The sequence below is a fragment of the Stegostoma tigrinum genome, chromosome 23, assembly GCF_030684315.1.
Source record: "Stegostoma tigrinum isolate sSteTig4 chromosome 23, sSteTig4.hap1, whole genome shotgun sequence".
Classification (NCBI taxonomy): domain Eukaryota; kingdom Metazoa; phylum Chordata; class Chondrichthyes; order Orectolobiformes; family Stegostomatidae; genus Stegostoma; species Stegostoma tigrinum.
In genome coordinates, this window is record NC_081376.1 from 50562195 (window position 1) to 50578177 (window position 15983).

General features: G+C 38.9%; 1 protein-coding gene across 2 annotated transcripts in view; it reads left to right on the forward strand.

Moving 5' to 3' along the window:
• cpped1 (calcineurin-like phosphoesterase domain containing 1) overlaps nucleotides 1–15983 on the forward strand; it is a 185075-nt gene that overhangs the window by 114337 nt on the left and 54755 nt on the right. For both annotated transcript variants that reach the window (XM_048552671.2, XM_048552672.2), the window contains exon 3: nucleotides 53–475. In XM_048552671.2, the coding sequence (XP_048408628.1) occupies nucleotides 53–475 (423 nt within the window). The remainder of the gene's footprint in view (nucleotides 1–52; nucleotides 476–15983) is intronic.

Here is a 15983-nt window from a genome sequence, read left to right on the forward strand (position 1 = left end):
TCGGGGAAAGATGAACTCACGTAAATCCCAGTTTTTTTTCTTTTATTTTCAGGTAACCCTTTGCGTGAGGAGCAAACAAATGATCTCAAGCATGTTCTGATGGGCATTGATCCTAAGATTCCATTGGTATTTGCCAGTGGCAACCATGATATAGGAAATTCCCCAACCCCAGATACTGTTGCCGAATATTGCAAAAACTGGGGAGATGACTACTTCAGTTTCTGGGTTGGGGGAGTGCTATTTCTTGTGCTGAACTCTCAGTTTTTTCAAGATTCTTCCAATTGCCCTGAGCTAAAGGAAGCCCACGATCTTTGGCTGGATAATCAACTTGCTGCTGCTGAACAGTTAAAAATCAAGCATGTGATTGTGTTCCAGCACATCCCTCTATTTCTCCAAAGCGCTGACGAAGAGGATGGCTATTTTAACCTGGAGAAGTCAAAACGACTGGATCTTCTGCAGAAATTTGAGAAAGGAGGTATTTTTTTTTCTATTTTACTACGTGTAGCATGTGTTATTCTATTCAGTAAGTAAGAAGTCAGAAAAGATTTCAAAGCTATGGCACCTGAGTGCAGATTTTCCTCTTGCAGTATACTGTTCCTGAGGGTCACTGTGCCTTTTAGAGAGATAAAACTCAAACTCCCCCCTTGGGCCCTTTTGTTTCATCCAGCTGCACACATGAGACCTTGTTCAGTCCCAATAGGTCTTATACTGGTATTTGAAGGTAGATTCAGGGATGTCTGAAGCCAAGTGCAGCAGGGATGTGAAGGGCGAATAGAGGAAATCCATTCACCACTTACTGTCACAGCTAACTGTATTCACCTGACAATTGGAGAAATGCCTCCAAATAATAGGTAAATGTCATAACTTCAGCCTGTAGTATGTGAGATTACATTTTCACGCTATAGTACTTTTGCTCACAGCCTTTTAGCCAAATTCTATCAATGTTTCTCACCTCAGTGGTCAGACTAATACCCTGATTTCTCTGAAGCAGATAACTGACATTTTTTAATGTTGATTTTGCATGTCATGACATCTGAAATGAGTTTGAACCAGATAGTACACTACTGTTTAAAAAACAAAAGAACTGTGGATGCTGTAAATCAGGATCAAAAACAAAGTTGCTGGAAAAGCTCAGCAGTTCTGGCAGCATCTGTGAAGGAAAAAATGCATTGCTGTTTAACTGAAAGACATTTCAATAGCTTGCACAAGATATTGCTTGTCACATCACCTGCTCATTGAAGTATCACAAAAAACAGTAGTGTACTATCTGGTTCAAACTCATTTCAAATGTCATGACATAACAAAAGCAACATTAAAATGTCACTTATCTGCTTCAGAGAAATCAGGGTAATAGTCTGACCATTGGAAAAACATCATCCATTTTCTTCTAACATTGCTCCATTACTTTCTTCCAGTTAATAGCTCCTTTTGCTTTGAAATGGATTAAATGTAACACCTAAATATGTAAAAAGAAATTGACCAAACACAAAATGCTTGTTGGAATATGCAAACGGGTGACAGATGCAATTTAATGCAAATAAACATGAGGCAATATCTTTTGTGAGAAAAGAACAAGAATACAATACATGTTTAATGGAAAAACATCGATGAACTTGGGAAAATTGTGCATCTCGGGGGTTCAGGCATTTAATTCTTTGTGCAAGTGCAGGTAGATAAAATAAAAATGGCTAGAATATGGCTTTCTCAATAGCTTCTTGGAGTACAAGTGTAAAGAAATTATTCATAAAACGTGCTGATTAGTTCATAATCAAAATACTGTGTAGAGCTTAGGACACCCCTATATAGAAAGGACATAAAATGCTATCGTGAAGCGTTATTTAAGTATTTATCTTGAGATGTGGGAATTTCTGTCAAGTCTGGCATTTACCTCTCATCTCAAGTTGCCATGTTTGATACAACTGAAAAGCTTGGTAAAACAATTAAGCAGCAGACAGAATGACACCGGATATAAGATGCTGTGGCTACATGGAAGGATTCCAGATAATATGATTATTTCTGCTAAAGCAGTAAGGGAAAGTACTGTTTCTGAAGTTTGGGGAGTCATTCATGAATGATCATCCATTTGAGATTCTCATGAAATTTACATATGGATATGGATCGGTTAATTAAATGGGCCAACTTTGGCAGATGAAACTTAATGTAGATGAGTGTGCGGTTTTCCATTTTGGTCAGGGGAATACAGAGGCAACTTATGATTGAAGTGGAGGGGAACTTCAGAGTGCTTCAGGGCAGACGGATCTGGGTGTCCTCATGCAGGAATCACAGAAAATTACTTTGCAGATACAGCAAGTAATACTGAAGGAAAATGGAATTTTGTCATTTATTGCTAAAGGAATTAAATATAAAAGTAGGGAAGAGTTGCTGCAACTGCACAAGGTGTCAGACCGTACGTGGAGTATTGCATACAATTTTTAACCCCTTGAAGAGTTGTTGTTCACAACAATTTACTTTCCCAGCCAATTTAATCTCAACTATAAATGTGACTGCCTTTCTGTTATTCTGTTATTAATATAGATTGTGAATAGTTGGGCCCGAGGACCCCATTAGTTATGTCTTGCCAGACAGAAAAAGATCCATTTATCCTGACTCTGCTTTCTGTTGGTTAGCCAATCCTCTGTCCAAGATCATAAACTACTCTTGTGTGATCTTACTGTGTCATCAAATGCCTTCTCGAAGCCCAGATATACTACATTTACAGGATTCTGACTATCCATATTGCTTGTTAAATCTTCAAAGCACTCTAGCGACTTTGTCAAACATGATTTACATTGATAAAACTATGCTAACTCTGTTGGATTGCATTTTGATGTTCCAAAAGTCCTGTTATTACTTCTTTGGTGATGGATCCTAATAATTTCCCAATAACATGTTAAACTAGCTGGTTTGTACTTTCTTATTTTCTGCCTACATCACTTTTTGAATGAGGATGTTATATTAGCATTTTTCCAATTTATTGAAACGTTGTATGCATCCATGGAATTTGGGAATATTACATCTTTTCTTGCCTTTTAGTGCAGAACGCAAAACCAGATTTGTTATGGTTGCCAACAATGATCAGTAAAGAGGATGGGCATGTAGTACAACATAGTGTCACATCATTGTCACATCTATAACATATTTTAGCAGCTTACCTGACAAACACACTTCATGGGTTTCAACCAAATGGCCATTCCTCAAAGTCTAAGGAGATTGTTCCTCAGTCAGTTTATGCCAGAAAGTTGTAAATCAGGGGTCCTGATATAGTAAGTCAGGGGCATCATCTGATATCAGCCCAGGTACTTGGACATAGTTGGTCAGCCAATTGGGACATTCAGGGGGTTTCTGTATTATTCCGTGGAGTAGCCCATGATCAGTCCTGCGGGCCCAGTGCAACCAGTCAGAGGATTAATGGTTAGTAATTTCAGCGAGCTTCACAGAGATCCCTCAGAGGCCTGGCTATACGTTGGAGTTTTACTTCCAAGTTGGTCAGAGATGTGGGCCACATTCGGCCTTGAACAATGAAAAGGTGTTATGCTGTGCTGGGCGTTTTGAAAGAGTAGTACTCCCATAAACTAGGTTCTAACGTAGTGTAGTGCTAAAGATGGGTAGCCTTTGTAGCTTCGCGCTCTGAGATCTGTCCATTCCAGTAGAAACATTAGCTGAGATTGTAATAAAAGAGAATTAAGGGAAAGCTCAGAGTGTACTTTGTAATAAAATGGTATAGATGAACTAAAGCCATATTGTTACATTGCATTTAACTAATCAACGGAGGCCAAAAAATATAAACTGAGAATTCCTTAAAGCTATTTCTGCTTTACACAAGAAAATAGAATTTCCAAAGCACTTCTGATGAAGTTAGCATTGAATGGCAGCAGCTGAATTGAGAAAATTCCCAACTTCAATTAACATCAGTAAGGAATCATTTACTCAAAAAAAGTGGAAAATATTTGGAATTTTCTGAGCGGGGAATCAAGCCATAAGTAACTTTGCTGCTTTTCACTGTGCAGTTGAATGCTTGTGAAAAAATTGGGATCAATGTATTACCAATGTTTTTGACTTGGTCTTTTATGCAGTCAAGTTATATGTGCATGAAGTGACAAGACAGCTAAAAAGCGGAGGTAAATTGATTTTGGAGGATTTGGGGGCTTTATGTAAAGGGGTAAATTTTAAAATGCATATCTGCCTATAATGAAACAGTTTGTGCCCAAATGTAGCAAGGCCTGGAAAGTATCCAGGTTTGAGTTGTCAAATGGCACGTAATATTTGTGCCAAGCGGTGACCATCTCCAAAAAAAATCTCACCATTTCTCCTTGAAACTCAGTGGCACCACAATCACCAAATCTCTTCCTATCAGCACACTAGAGGTTACCATTGATTAGAAACTGACCTGAACTAGCCATAAAAGTACTGCAAGAGCAGGTGAGAGGCTTGGAATTCTGCAGTAAGTAACTCACCACCTCCTCCTCAAAGCCTGACCACCATTGACAAGGCACAAGTCAGGAGTGCGATGGAATACTCCCCACTTGCCTGATGGGGGCAGCTCCAACAACACTTAACAAGCTTGATACCATCCAGGTCAAAGCAACCCACTTGATTGGTGCCACATGCACAAATATTCACTCTCTCTCTACCATCATCATTCAGTAGCAGCAGTGTGTATTACCTGCAAGATGCACTGCAGAAGCTCCCCAGAGTTCCTAACGTGGCACATTCGAAACCCACAAACACTTCTGTCAAGGTAGACAAGGCAAGTCGATATGCTGTTCCCTAGAACAAATGAATGACAGCAGTTCAAGGATCAAATTTTTACCCTCAGGCGCTAACAGGGTTTAAACGTGTGATTTTTGCAATACAAAATCAAAGGTAAGAAAGGCAGCTCTCCACCACATTCTCAAAGACAGGTATTTAAGGCAATAAATGCTAACCCAGCCAAAGGGACCCACATCCCATGAATTGATTTAGAAATGCTAATACTGTAATAATAAATCCAGTTTCTGAAATGTTAATTTGAAAAATTTGGTGTGGCATGGTGGCTCAGTGGTTAGCACTGCAGCCTCACAGTGCCAGGGACCTGGGTTCGGTTCCATCCTGTGTGGAGTTTGCACATTCTCTCTGTGTCTGCGTGGGTTTCCTCCAGGTGCTTCGGTTTCCTCCCACAGTCCAAAGATTTGCAGGCTAGGTGGATTGGCCATGCTAAATTGCCCATAGTGTTCAGGGATGTGTGGTTTATAGGGGGATGGGTCTGAATGGGATGCTCCAAGGGGTGATGTGGACTTGTTGGGCCGAAGGGCCTGTTCCCACACTGTAGGGAATGTAATCTAAAAAAAACTGGAGATTTATTTTTGCAGCAATTTATGAAAACAGATCAAAGAAAACAGCAGCTTGTCTCTATCTCTGATCTATGCCACAAAAGACATTAGTGAAGAACTAGCTAAAAGTAAATGGTTAAAATGCACAGAGGTGTACTGATAAGGCTAAGTTTGTTCAAAGCTATTGACCGTATAGTTAATTTATTGCTTAAAGAAAGGAACAGTAAATATGAATAAATACTCATGACTTATGAGGAGATTCTTTAATGAATCTGTGTCTGTTAGAAACCAGAATAACTTTAAAGCTAATGTTATTTTAATAAAGTTGATATCAACACAATATAGCACAGGCTGTAAAAGTCAACCTGTACATAGTACCAGTCTCTTCTGTTAAATAAACAGGGGGGAATGACAACACACTGGTAATAAAGATATCCCCAAGCTGTGCTGTATATTGATTTTTGTGAATCAGAATGTCTTTGCTAGAATCGATTTCACTTATAGACTTAGGATTTATGAGAGCTAGTATTTGATTACTGTTACGGGATGCCTACTTTAATCTTTTACAGCATCCAGGAGTCACTGCATTCACATTGACCTCATTGGCTGTAATTTGTAACAGGTTTTTATTAATTGCAGAGCTTTTGGAAGTTCAGCGGGAAGGCAGGTCAGTACAACAGTATATTGTTAGAAACCCTAATGAATTCAAGCATGGAGTGAAAGTATGCACGACCCACCGAGTGACAAGGTGTACCTGATAACTCTTTGTTAACTGCTAGAACAGAATTTCAATTAAATCAAGTTGTTGGTTCAAAAAAATTACAATGGTTGTAGTTGGTAGCATTTGCCTTTTGTTTAATCTGAAAACAAAAAATGCTCTAGCTTCATTTACTGCAGATTATGTAAAGCATTCTTACTGTGGAATACTCACTATTGTATTTGTAATGTATTTCCTCACTGAAAATTGCTTTCATGTGTGATACAATTTTATGCATATGTGGAAATCTTTAAAGTGCTGGTAGAATTGTTAATTTTGGAACCCAGTGTGAAAAGGAATTTGAAACTGAACATACAGTTGGGAAGTAGATTAACAAAAAGGTGATACTGCTCTTTGTGACAGAAAAGAACACACAGTTTGGTAAGAAGACAGCTGAGCCAAATCGATAGGGATAGTTGTCAATTCAGTGCTATTCTTATGATAACACAGTTTAAATGTTACGAATGTTATGTTCTTGTGTTGACATATTTCTCTGTCACTACTTTGGTTCAATGCAACTTGCTAGCAAAATAGTAAGACAAATTTGGAATATTGAATTTTAATCAGGCTGCGAGTAGAATGTAGAAATTATTTACAGAAACATTAAGAATTACTTTTTCAAAGTGGAATCTTAACATGGAAAATGCACAAAAAATTATAAAAGAAAAATTTCAGTGACAACTGTATACAGTATACCATGGGCACAGTTACCAGTGTGTTTAATAACTTTCTAATTCTTAATAATTTGCTAATGTTTTCTACTTATAGCCAACTTACTGCCCCTCCCACTTGCTGCTTCCTTCACTGACCAACCGTGTTGCTCACTGCTTCCTTCTTCCAAATCCTCTCACTTCAGGGAAGAGATGCAAGAGGGAAAAGACAAGTGAAGGAATGAAACGGGGTGAGAGTTTGTGTGGGAGAGAAGTGGCAAACAAAGAAGGGTAAGTTAGCAGGAGGGAGACAAAGGGTGGGAGAAAAGCAGCAATTAGGAAGTGGGAGGATCAGTGACTGGCTACAGGAAAAGTCAGCACGGACCACGGAATACTGCTGGTTTTGTAGATGGTGCATCAATCATTGTGATTTCCAAATCTTTGGAAAATGTCACTGTAAACATTCAATCAGACTTTTTTCTGATGAAGAGCCTAGGTCTGAAACGTCACCTTTGTGCTCTTCAGATGCTGCTTGGCCTGCTGTGTTCATCCAGCTCCACACTTTGTTATCTCCGTGCTACATTTCACATGAGTTTGTTTGAAATTAACAGCTAAGTGGTTACAATCAATACTATAGTAGAATAGTATTTTTTTATCCATATCACCCCCCCCACACACAAAATATCAAGCAGCACAACAGGTGGCTAATTCTCTCAGAATTAGATGAAGATTAGACCTGGGCCAGAAACTGTAAAATCACCAGCCGCAGCTTCAAAAGATTTGGGACAATACTGTCATCTACTTCCTGGCCTCTTTCAATTTGAACCAGAAACAGAATCACACAGTTGTTACTGTGCATAAAGAAGTATTCGGCCCATTGTGTCTGCACTGACACATTGAGCATCTTTGTCTGGTGCCAGTGTCCTGCCTTTTCCCCATAACCCTGCACATTGTTTCAATTTAAATAGTCATCTAATGCCCTAGTAAATATCTCAATTAAACTTAACACCACCACACTTCCAGGCAGTGCATCCCAAGCCCTAACAATTTGCTATATAAAAAAGTTTCTTTTTCCTCATCTAACATATGTTTCTATTGCAAAACAGTTTAAAACTGTGCTGGCTGATTCTCAACCCATTCACAAATGAGGACAGTTTCTCTCTATTTGTTCCAAATTCCTCATGATTTTGAAAGCTCCTATCAAATCTTTACTTAGTTTTATCTTCTCCAAGGAAAACAGTCCCAACTTCTTCATTCTTCATAGCTGAAGTGTTTGATTCCTAGACCATTTTCATAAACACCTTTTGTACGCATTCACATTTTTCCTATATGTGACAACCAGAATTGTATACAGTACTTCACTTGAGGTCAAATCAGTGTCTTGTGTAAGTTCGTCATAACTTCTTTTCAGTTGCACTCTATCTCCTTATTTATGAAGCTTAGAATGCTGTTTACTTCATTCACAGTTGTCACTACCTGTGTTACCGCATTTCATGATTCATGTGAAAATACACCCAGCTCTCTTTGCTCCTGCACACCCTTTAGAATTTTACACTGTGTTTCTATCTTCTATACCAAAATGTATTTACACATCTCTGCATTGAGCCTCAACCAACACTTGTCCACCCACTTCACCAATATGTCACTGACATTTTGAAGTTCTACACTGTCCTCAAAGTTCTCTGTGTTTTTTGTGTTGTTCACAGACTTTGAAATTGTTCCTTTACACAAAGATGTTGATCATCTGTGATATACATATCAGGAAGGTATTGTTCAAGTACCCAAAACTGATCCCTGCAATTTCCACTGCAAATCTGCTTCTAGCTTGAAAAATACTCATTAATTATTATTCTTTAAAACCATTATTCTCTGTTTCCAATCCCTTCACCAATTTTATATCCACGCTGCTATTGCTTTTATTCCACAACCTGTAACTTTCCTCACAAGTCTGTTGTGTGGCATTGTATTGAACACCTTTTGGAAGTCTCTGTACACCATGTCAATAATCTTTCCCTCATCAACCCTCTCGTGCCTCTTATGTCTATGCATAAATCCCCCTTTTGGTCCTCCTTTTACCACCCTTTCACTAATGAAGTGCTTATAGAAGACTTTGGGATTTCCTTTTGCGTAAATTGCTAGTTTTCTATCTATAATCCCTTCTCTTGCTTCTTATATTTGCTTTTTCACTTCTCAACTTTCTGTATCGAGCTTAGACAATTCAGAATCAAATTGCCAAGCCCAATTCACTACTTTTCCTAATATATTTCTGTGGATGTCACTCTGATATCACTTTCCATCATAGCAGTACATGGATTTAATAACCTCACTGTGGATTAACATATAGTATATTGCCAAGATTTCTTAGAAGTGCTGGAAACTGGTTTTTATGTTGTCTCGAGTAGAATCATTTGCGGCAGGAAATAGCTTATGGTAGTGACTTAATGAAGATTTCGCATTTCCAAGGGTAAATGAATTGTTATCTTAATTAAAAATTCAATTATAAAACCTTATTAACTAGATAGGAAAATTATGCCAGCATTCAACTCATGACTAGTGATTTCTCTTTGTTTTAATAATAACAACTTGTTAAAACCATGTCGGCATGCCAGAAATACATTGTCATATTGAAACTTGGAATAATTGCCAACTCAGACCTCATTTATGCAGCAAGTGAAAACGATGCATTAATTGCCATTTACACCCTAAAAGACCAAAAAAATGAATATTCTTGGAATAATTTTTAGACCAGATAGTATTGCTTTGGGAACACTATGGTATATAGATGTGCAGGCTCATGAAATGACAGCTGGTCTAGGGACATTCCAGTCTCCACGTTCAGACATAATATTCAGCTCATGCTGTGACACTAAAATAAATGTTAATATTTGGAGTAATGAAACTAGTTAAAGCCTTAACATAATAGGTAGTAGCAATCAAGAGTCTGTTTCTATGCATCCATTTTATTTCATTTTAGAGTTCATAGTCTCTCCATTCTTAGAATTATTGAATTTACAGGGAATCATTTGACCCCTGCCAGCACACCTGAAAGAATTCTTCTTCTACTTTGGAACCATTTAGAAGGAATGCCTTATTGAGTGTGACTATTAATCCTGATTCCATCACCGCCCTAACATAAAAGCCCAAAACTAAATTCTACAGACACTGGAAATCTGAGATAAAGGAAGAAAATACTTGGAATATTTAAAGGAACTTGCAGCATCTGTTGCGGGGGGCGGGGCGCGGTGAATGTTGAACCCCTCCAATAATTAAATCAACATACAAGCCCCAATTTGTTATGATGGAAGTGGAGGCTCACTTCTAATAATTAAATAGCCCATAGAAACTCACCTCGCCCTTCGTAATCTGTTGAAAGATTGGTTAAAGGAAAGAAAATCCCTGATCTCCACTTTATAACTAACAAGTAACCGTCTATTTATTTAATCCTAACAATGAACAAATTAAAAGAGATACTAACAAACCAAACAATTTCCCCCTAAGTACTAACTATTGTCTAACTGAACTAAATTCTACTGGAGCACTGTTCAAATAAACACAAGACCCATTTATATAAACCCAATTAATAGGAAACACTAAATTAAAACTTAGTCTCCAAATTCGCACAAACTGTGTGTTCTGGAACAGTCTGCTTTTCCATTATGCCACAAATGTGTTCTTCTGATGATTCTGCTGTCAGGAATGTTTTTTTCTGTAATTTGTTGCGAAGACTTTGAGCTAAAACTACTGTGGTATTTTGCTGAGTCTTTTCAAAGAGCTTAATGGTTTCGTGTGAAAGCCAGGCTTGTCTGTCAGATAATAGACTTGCGTTTGCTACAGCTGAAGTTTGGCTGCCCCCCACTCTTCAAACAAAAAGCCTTTCTTATTTCTCCCCTATGACATATCAAAATCTTATAATATGATTGGTTTCAGGTTGTCAACTCCATCAGTATTTAAATTCAATTGGCTTTGAATCACTGAGTGCTTGATTTAACTTAATTGGCCAAATTCAAACTTGTCAAAACATCAAAACAAGACTGCTGTTTTGCCTGACGCCTGTAAGCCTTTCAATGTACTTGTTTCACTTTTTGAGGCTCTCTGTACAGCACATGCTATTTTCAAGCACAGACAAAGCGCTATTTTTTAAAGGGACCACACACTGCTTTTACCCCACTATCATCTTTACCAACAAATTCTAACCTCCTGCCTTTCAATTCATAGGTTTTCAACCAACATTGCAACACCTACCCCCTTGAGAAAAAAAATGAAGCATCATTATGAAAAGATGGCTTCATTTTTTTCTAAATCTTAACACTGTTGTCAGGAAATATATAGATCAGTAATTGATAGTCGCACCTTTCATACAAATTCTGCATATATATAACATTGGACTGTACCGGTTCTATCTTATCTACACATTTTCTGTGAAGAGAGAAGCAGAGTTAATGTTTCAGATCATAACCTTTCATCACATTACCTTGTTTTTGTATTGAATGCAAGTTTAGAAACTGTCTCCTCTATAGACAGCAATACTGTAATCCTAATCCCTGGTGGAACACCCTCCAGACTGAAAATATCTATTCTGCTTTGAGTTGGGAAAGGTCCAGTGCAGAAAACTGTTGAATCTTACCTTCTCAAGTGCCTTATGCATCAGGCTTTGCATGTTTCATGACAAATAATTTATTTTTAATTCCCTGGTTGGAAATCTGAAAATAAATTGGCAAGACACAAACTAAAGTGACCCAACAAAGAAAATTACCTCAGATGGATGGGAATGAACCATACATCCCGTTTGAATATGACAACGTTGATATGTCAAGCTCGATAAGACCAAGCATCAAACCTAATCACCTGAAAATTCCTAGATTTCATGTATGGATGACTGGTCCATTAGAGAAGACAGTCATAAGACAAACCAACCCTTTATCAATCTAGTGGAGCTCCAAACCTTTCACTTTCTGTTGGCTCCATCAGTCTCAGCTTCCACACATTCCCACCCAACTCATTCATTTAAACCATCTCTCAACATTACCTTTAGTTTCTCGGTCTTCAGCTTGCACTGCCATCTCCCACTCTCAAATATTGGGTAGCAGTTATTGTTCACTCTACATCCCAGCATGCTGCCTTCCATCTATAAATTGGCTTGCCCATCATAGTAGTGGCCCCTGATAACCTGCCTTGGCATTCAGTGATCAGGCCCCCAGGACTGACCATAGCTCACTGCCTCCCCGATCGATTTGACAGGACAGCTTTGATTAATGAGTGATCAAACCCCTGACTGATCTCCTTGCAGCTTCCTGGGTGACTTACCATTAATCCCTGGATTGGTTGCTCTGGACTTGCAGGATTGACCCATAGCACACTCCCTAGCCAACAGTCCTTTGGAACCACTGACTGACCATATCCAAACCCCTTGTCTGGGATATCCTCATTGGCCAGAATTTTCTGTATATTGATGTGACCATTTAGTTGAAGCACATGCAGTATGTTTACGATGTAAGCTGCTGGCCATGTTGTAGGCGTCATATTGACATAGCATGGCGCCATATAGCAACATGTCCTCCCCTTGACTGATTGTTGCAGTCAGACATGAAAAGCTGCCTGATATTGTCTGTGCTGAAAGGCAAGACAAGACAGAAATACCATAAACCTGTAAATTCTGAATAAGGTGGTGAAGTGAAAAAAGGCAAGGCAGAGATGCCGAAGTGAATGACCTGTAAGAAAGCAAGTGATGAGCCCTGAGATGCTGTGATGCGTGAGATGGGTGCTTATCCCTACATGCGCAGTGGCCTGGCTGCAGCATTACATGAATGGTGTCAGTGTGCTTTAAAGTGCAGTATTCAAGTGGAGGACTGTATTGTAAATGAGTCAAAAATATGCCATGGTAAAGCTGGTGCATGTCCAATGCCAACGTCTGTGGGTAGGGCTTGCAAGCAGTATTGCCCATGCAGTTTGCCGTGAGATGTTGGTGAGTATTGTGTATTTGTGTAAGTATTTTAGACTTTCACCTTTAAGACTCTGGTCATGTGAAGTTAGGGCGGCATTATCAGTCATTTTGGAGGAAACAACTCCGAGCTTGCTGTCTTGCAGAGTGAACACCTCCTTATTTTGTAGTTTAAAATGTTGTGGCTCCTAGTCCTTCACGAAACATAACACAAGCAAACTGGTGCTGAACATGTAGGAGAATTGATTCAGGAAATCAACAGACCACAGCTTCCCTTAACGTGAAAGAAAAGCCAGTGTCTTTGTACTCTGTGGTCTCGACACTGACAGAGCAATTGCTAAGGTCGCTATGCAAGATCTAAATAATGGAATCACAAAACAACTAAACAGCAGGGAGATTAAAGCAGGCAAAAATGGATCTTTTGAATGCATACTTTCTCATGAAAGCATTAATGAATATTATTGGACTGTAACTGGGTTGTGGAAAGTTAGTGGAAGGCAATAAACAATTTGATGCATTTCTTTATTGGCTCAAAATACATTCTTAAGGAGATTACACTTTTCAGATGCTGGAGCAATAATTTTCCACATGTGAAACCTCAGCTCAACTACCTCATTGGTGAGAGAAGAACCAACGGAAATCAGAAAGCTACCGAGGAACTGGTGACGATAGTAGGCAAAGAGATTCTACTGAGCTGTGAAACTTGTAAGCCTCGTTCTTTAGTGAAGTAGTTTAAAGATGAAAAAAATTGACCATTCATCAAGTCAGTACAAAGGAGTCAGGGAGATTTTGCATGTGAAACAGAGAATCCTAAAATCGGAGTCACTGTCTTTGTAAATTAGGTGGTAAATTAATTTCCCGAGAATTACATGAAATAAAAACTAGAGAAAGGAATGTGAAATAGAACAGCCATTAGAGAAAAGGGAATGGTCTGAAAAGCCAACGAGAATATAAACTGATGCCAGAGGTGCGCTGACAGCCACACAGGGATCAAAGTCCTCTGGAACATCTTACCTACTGCCTGCTGTACTTATTGTTGTAAATGCTTTTATTGCAGGAACCTCTGATGTAAAGGGAAGTAATATGTATTTGTGCATATTAGACTGTGTATTGGACTGTCACTTCAAGAATCTGGTTATGTGATCCAAGTAGGATATCATCAGCCATTCTGGAGGCAAGACTCAGTATTTTAGCCCTGACCATGTCACTATTCTCTTGTTTTTACAACTGTGCATAACCAAACAGAATATAATATGATCTCCAATTTGCTTAATCAAGTCAAAATCATTAATTGTTGAAAAATAATTCAATCCCACAATGAACCTTTGGAAGACGTGAGATGGATCATCCCTGTGGCACTTCTGGCTGAACATTGATGCAAATGCTTCAGCCTTTTCCTTTTGCAATGATGTACTGGGCTAGCCCATCATCAAGGATGGGGATATTTGTGGAGCCTCCTCCTCCCCCTGTTAGTTGTTCAGTAGTTCACTACCATTCATGACTGAATGTGGCAGGACTACAGAACCTAACACTGATCCATTGGTTTTGAGACCACTTAGCTGTGTATCAAATGTTGCCTCTGCTGTTTGACATATAAGTAATTATATATTGTGGATTTATCAGGTTGACACTTCGTTTTAGATATGCCTGGTGCTAATCGTGACATACCCTTCTGCAGTTTCTTGACTGAATCATGGTTTTCAACATTGCGGGCAAGGATGAGTTGTCTGATTGTGGGACAACTCGGTTTACCTCGCCTTTTACCCTTTGCTGCATGGCTTGCTTGTTTCATGAAAATACAACCATGTTCACTGATCACTGCCCAGTTACAGTCATAGACTCATACATCACGGAAACAGACTGTTCAGCCCAGCTCATCTTGGCCAACCAAGTTTCCCAGATGAAACTAGGCCTATTTTCCTGCATTTGGCTCATTATTCTTCTAAACATTTCCTATTCTGTACCTGTCCAAATGCCTTTTAAATGCTGTAACCGTATTGACATCAGCCACTTCCTCTGACAGCTCATTTCAAAACGCACCACCCCCTGTATGGAAAAATTACCCCTCGGGTCCCCTTTAAATCTTGCCTCTCTCACCTTAAAAATACGTCATTCAGTTTTGACCTCCCCAACCCATAGGGAAAAGATATTTGCTATTCATCTTATTTATGCCCCTCATGATTTTTATAGATCTCTAAATGGTCAGCGCTCAACTTCCTACACTCTAGTGAAATAAAGTCCCAGCCTATCCAACCTCTCCCTACAAGTCAAACCCTCCAGTTCTGGCAACATTCTTGTAAATCATTTATGAACCATTTCCAATTTAATAATATCCTTCCTGTAGCAAGGTGACCAGAATTGTGCATAGTACTCCAGAAGTGGCTTTATCGCCATCCTGTTCATCCACTATGTTCAGTGGTCTGAGCAATGAAAGCAAACATGCTTAATGCCTTCTTAAGCACCTGTCTACCTGTGATGCAACTTTCAAAGAACTACATACCTGAGCCCCTACTTGTCTCTGTTTGACAACACTACCTAGGCCCTACCATTAACTATATAAGTCCTGCCCTTTTTTTTGTCTTACCAAAATGCAACACCTTACATTTATCCAAACTAAACTCCATCTGCCACTCCTCAGCCCATTGGTCCAATTGATCGAGATCTATTTATAATCTTAGATAACCTTCTTCACTGCCCACTATACCATTAATCTTACACAATATTCTTTCAGTCTGTGGTGGGCATGCAACATTTCTTTAGGTTTACATCCAAGAAGTCCACGTGGTGTTCAGGTTTAAGTTGTCATAAATACTACCTGTTGATTTATCTGAACTGGGCTCCAATAATTCTTCAATTTCAAACGTTTTTGCTCTTTGAAGTACGTCAGTATTAGACACGTTTTTTCTCACATTTAATGCCCGTGATGTTCCAAATGCATCTCATGGAATCTGTCCAACAGTTTAAAATATCTGAGTACATAGTCCATGTCCGGGCCATATGGGAGAGCAGGATGTTACTATAGGTTTGTACACAAGTTTTGTTCAAAGTTTTTGTGTCTTGTTTCCTCTATTGTCTCTTGTGTGAAATACTGAGCTTGCTGTTTGCCACGTCGTCATCAATGCAGACATTTCTGGAGCATGTGCTTCTGTATTAGATGCAGTTACATATTCCCTCAAGGACTGTGTAATTGACTGTCATTGTAGATAGCACAGTCAAAAATTGGTGGTGTGTGTGGACCATCACTGTCTTCATTAAACTGATAACCCCTGATGGTCAGTGTTTTTTTGAAAACTGCACATTGTTCTTTGAAGGCCTGTCATAGGAAATGT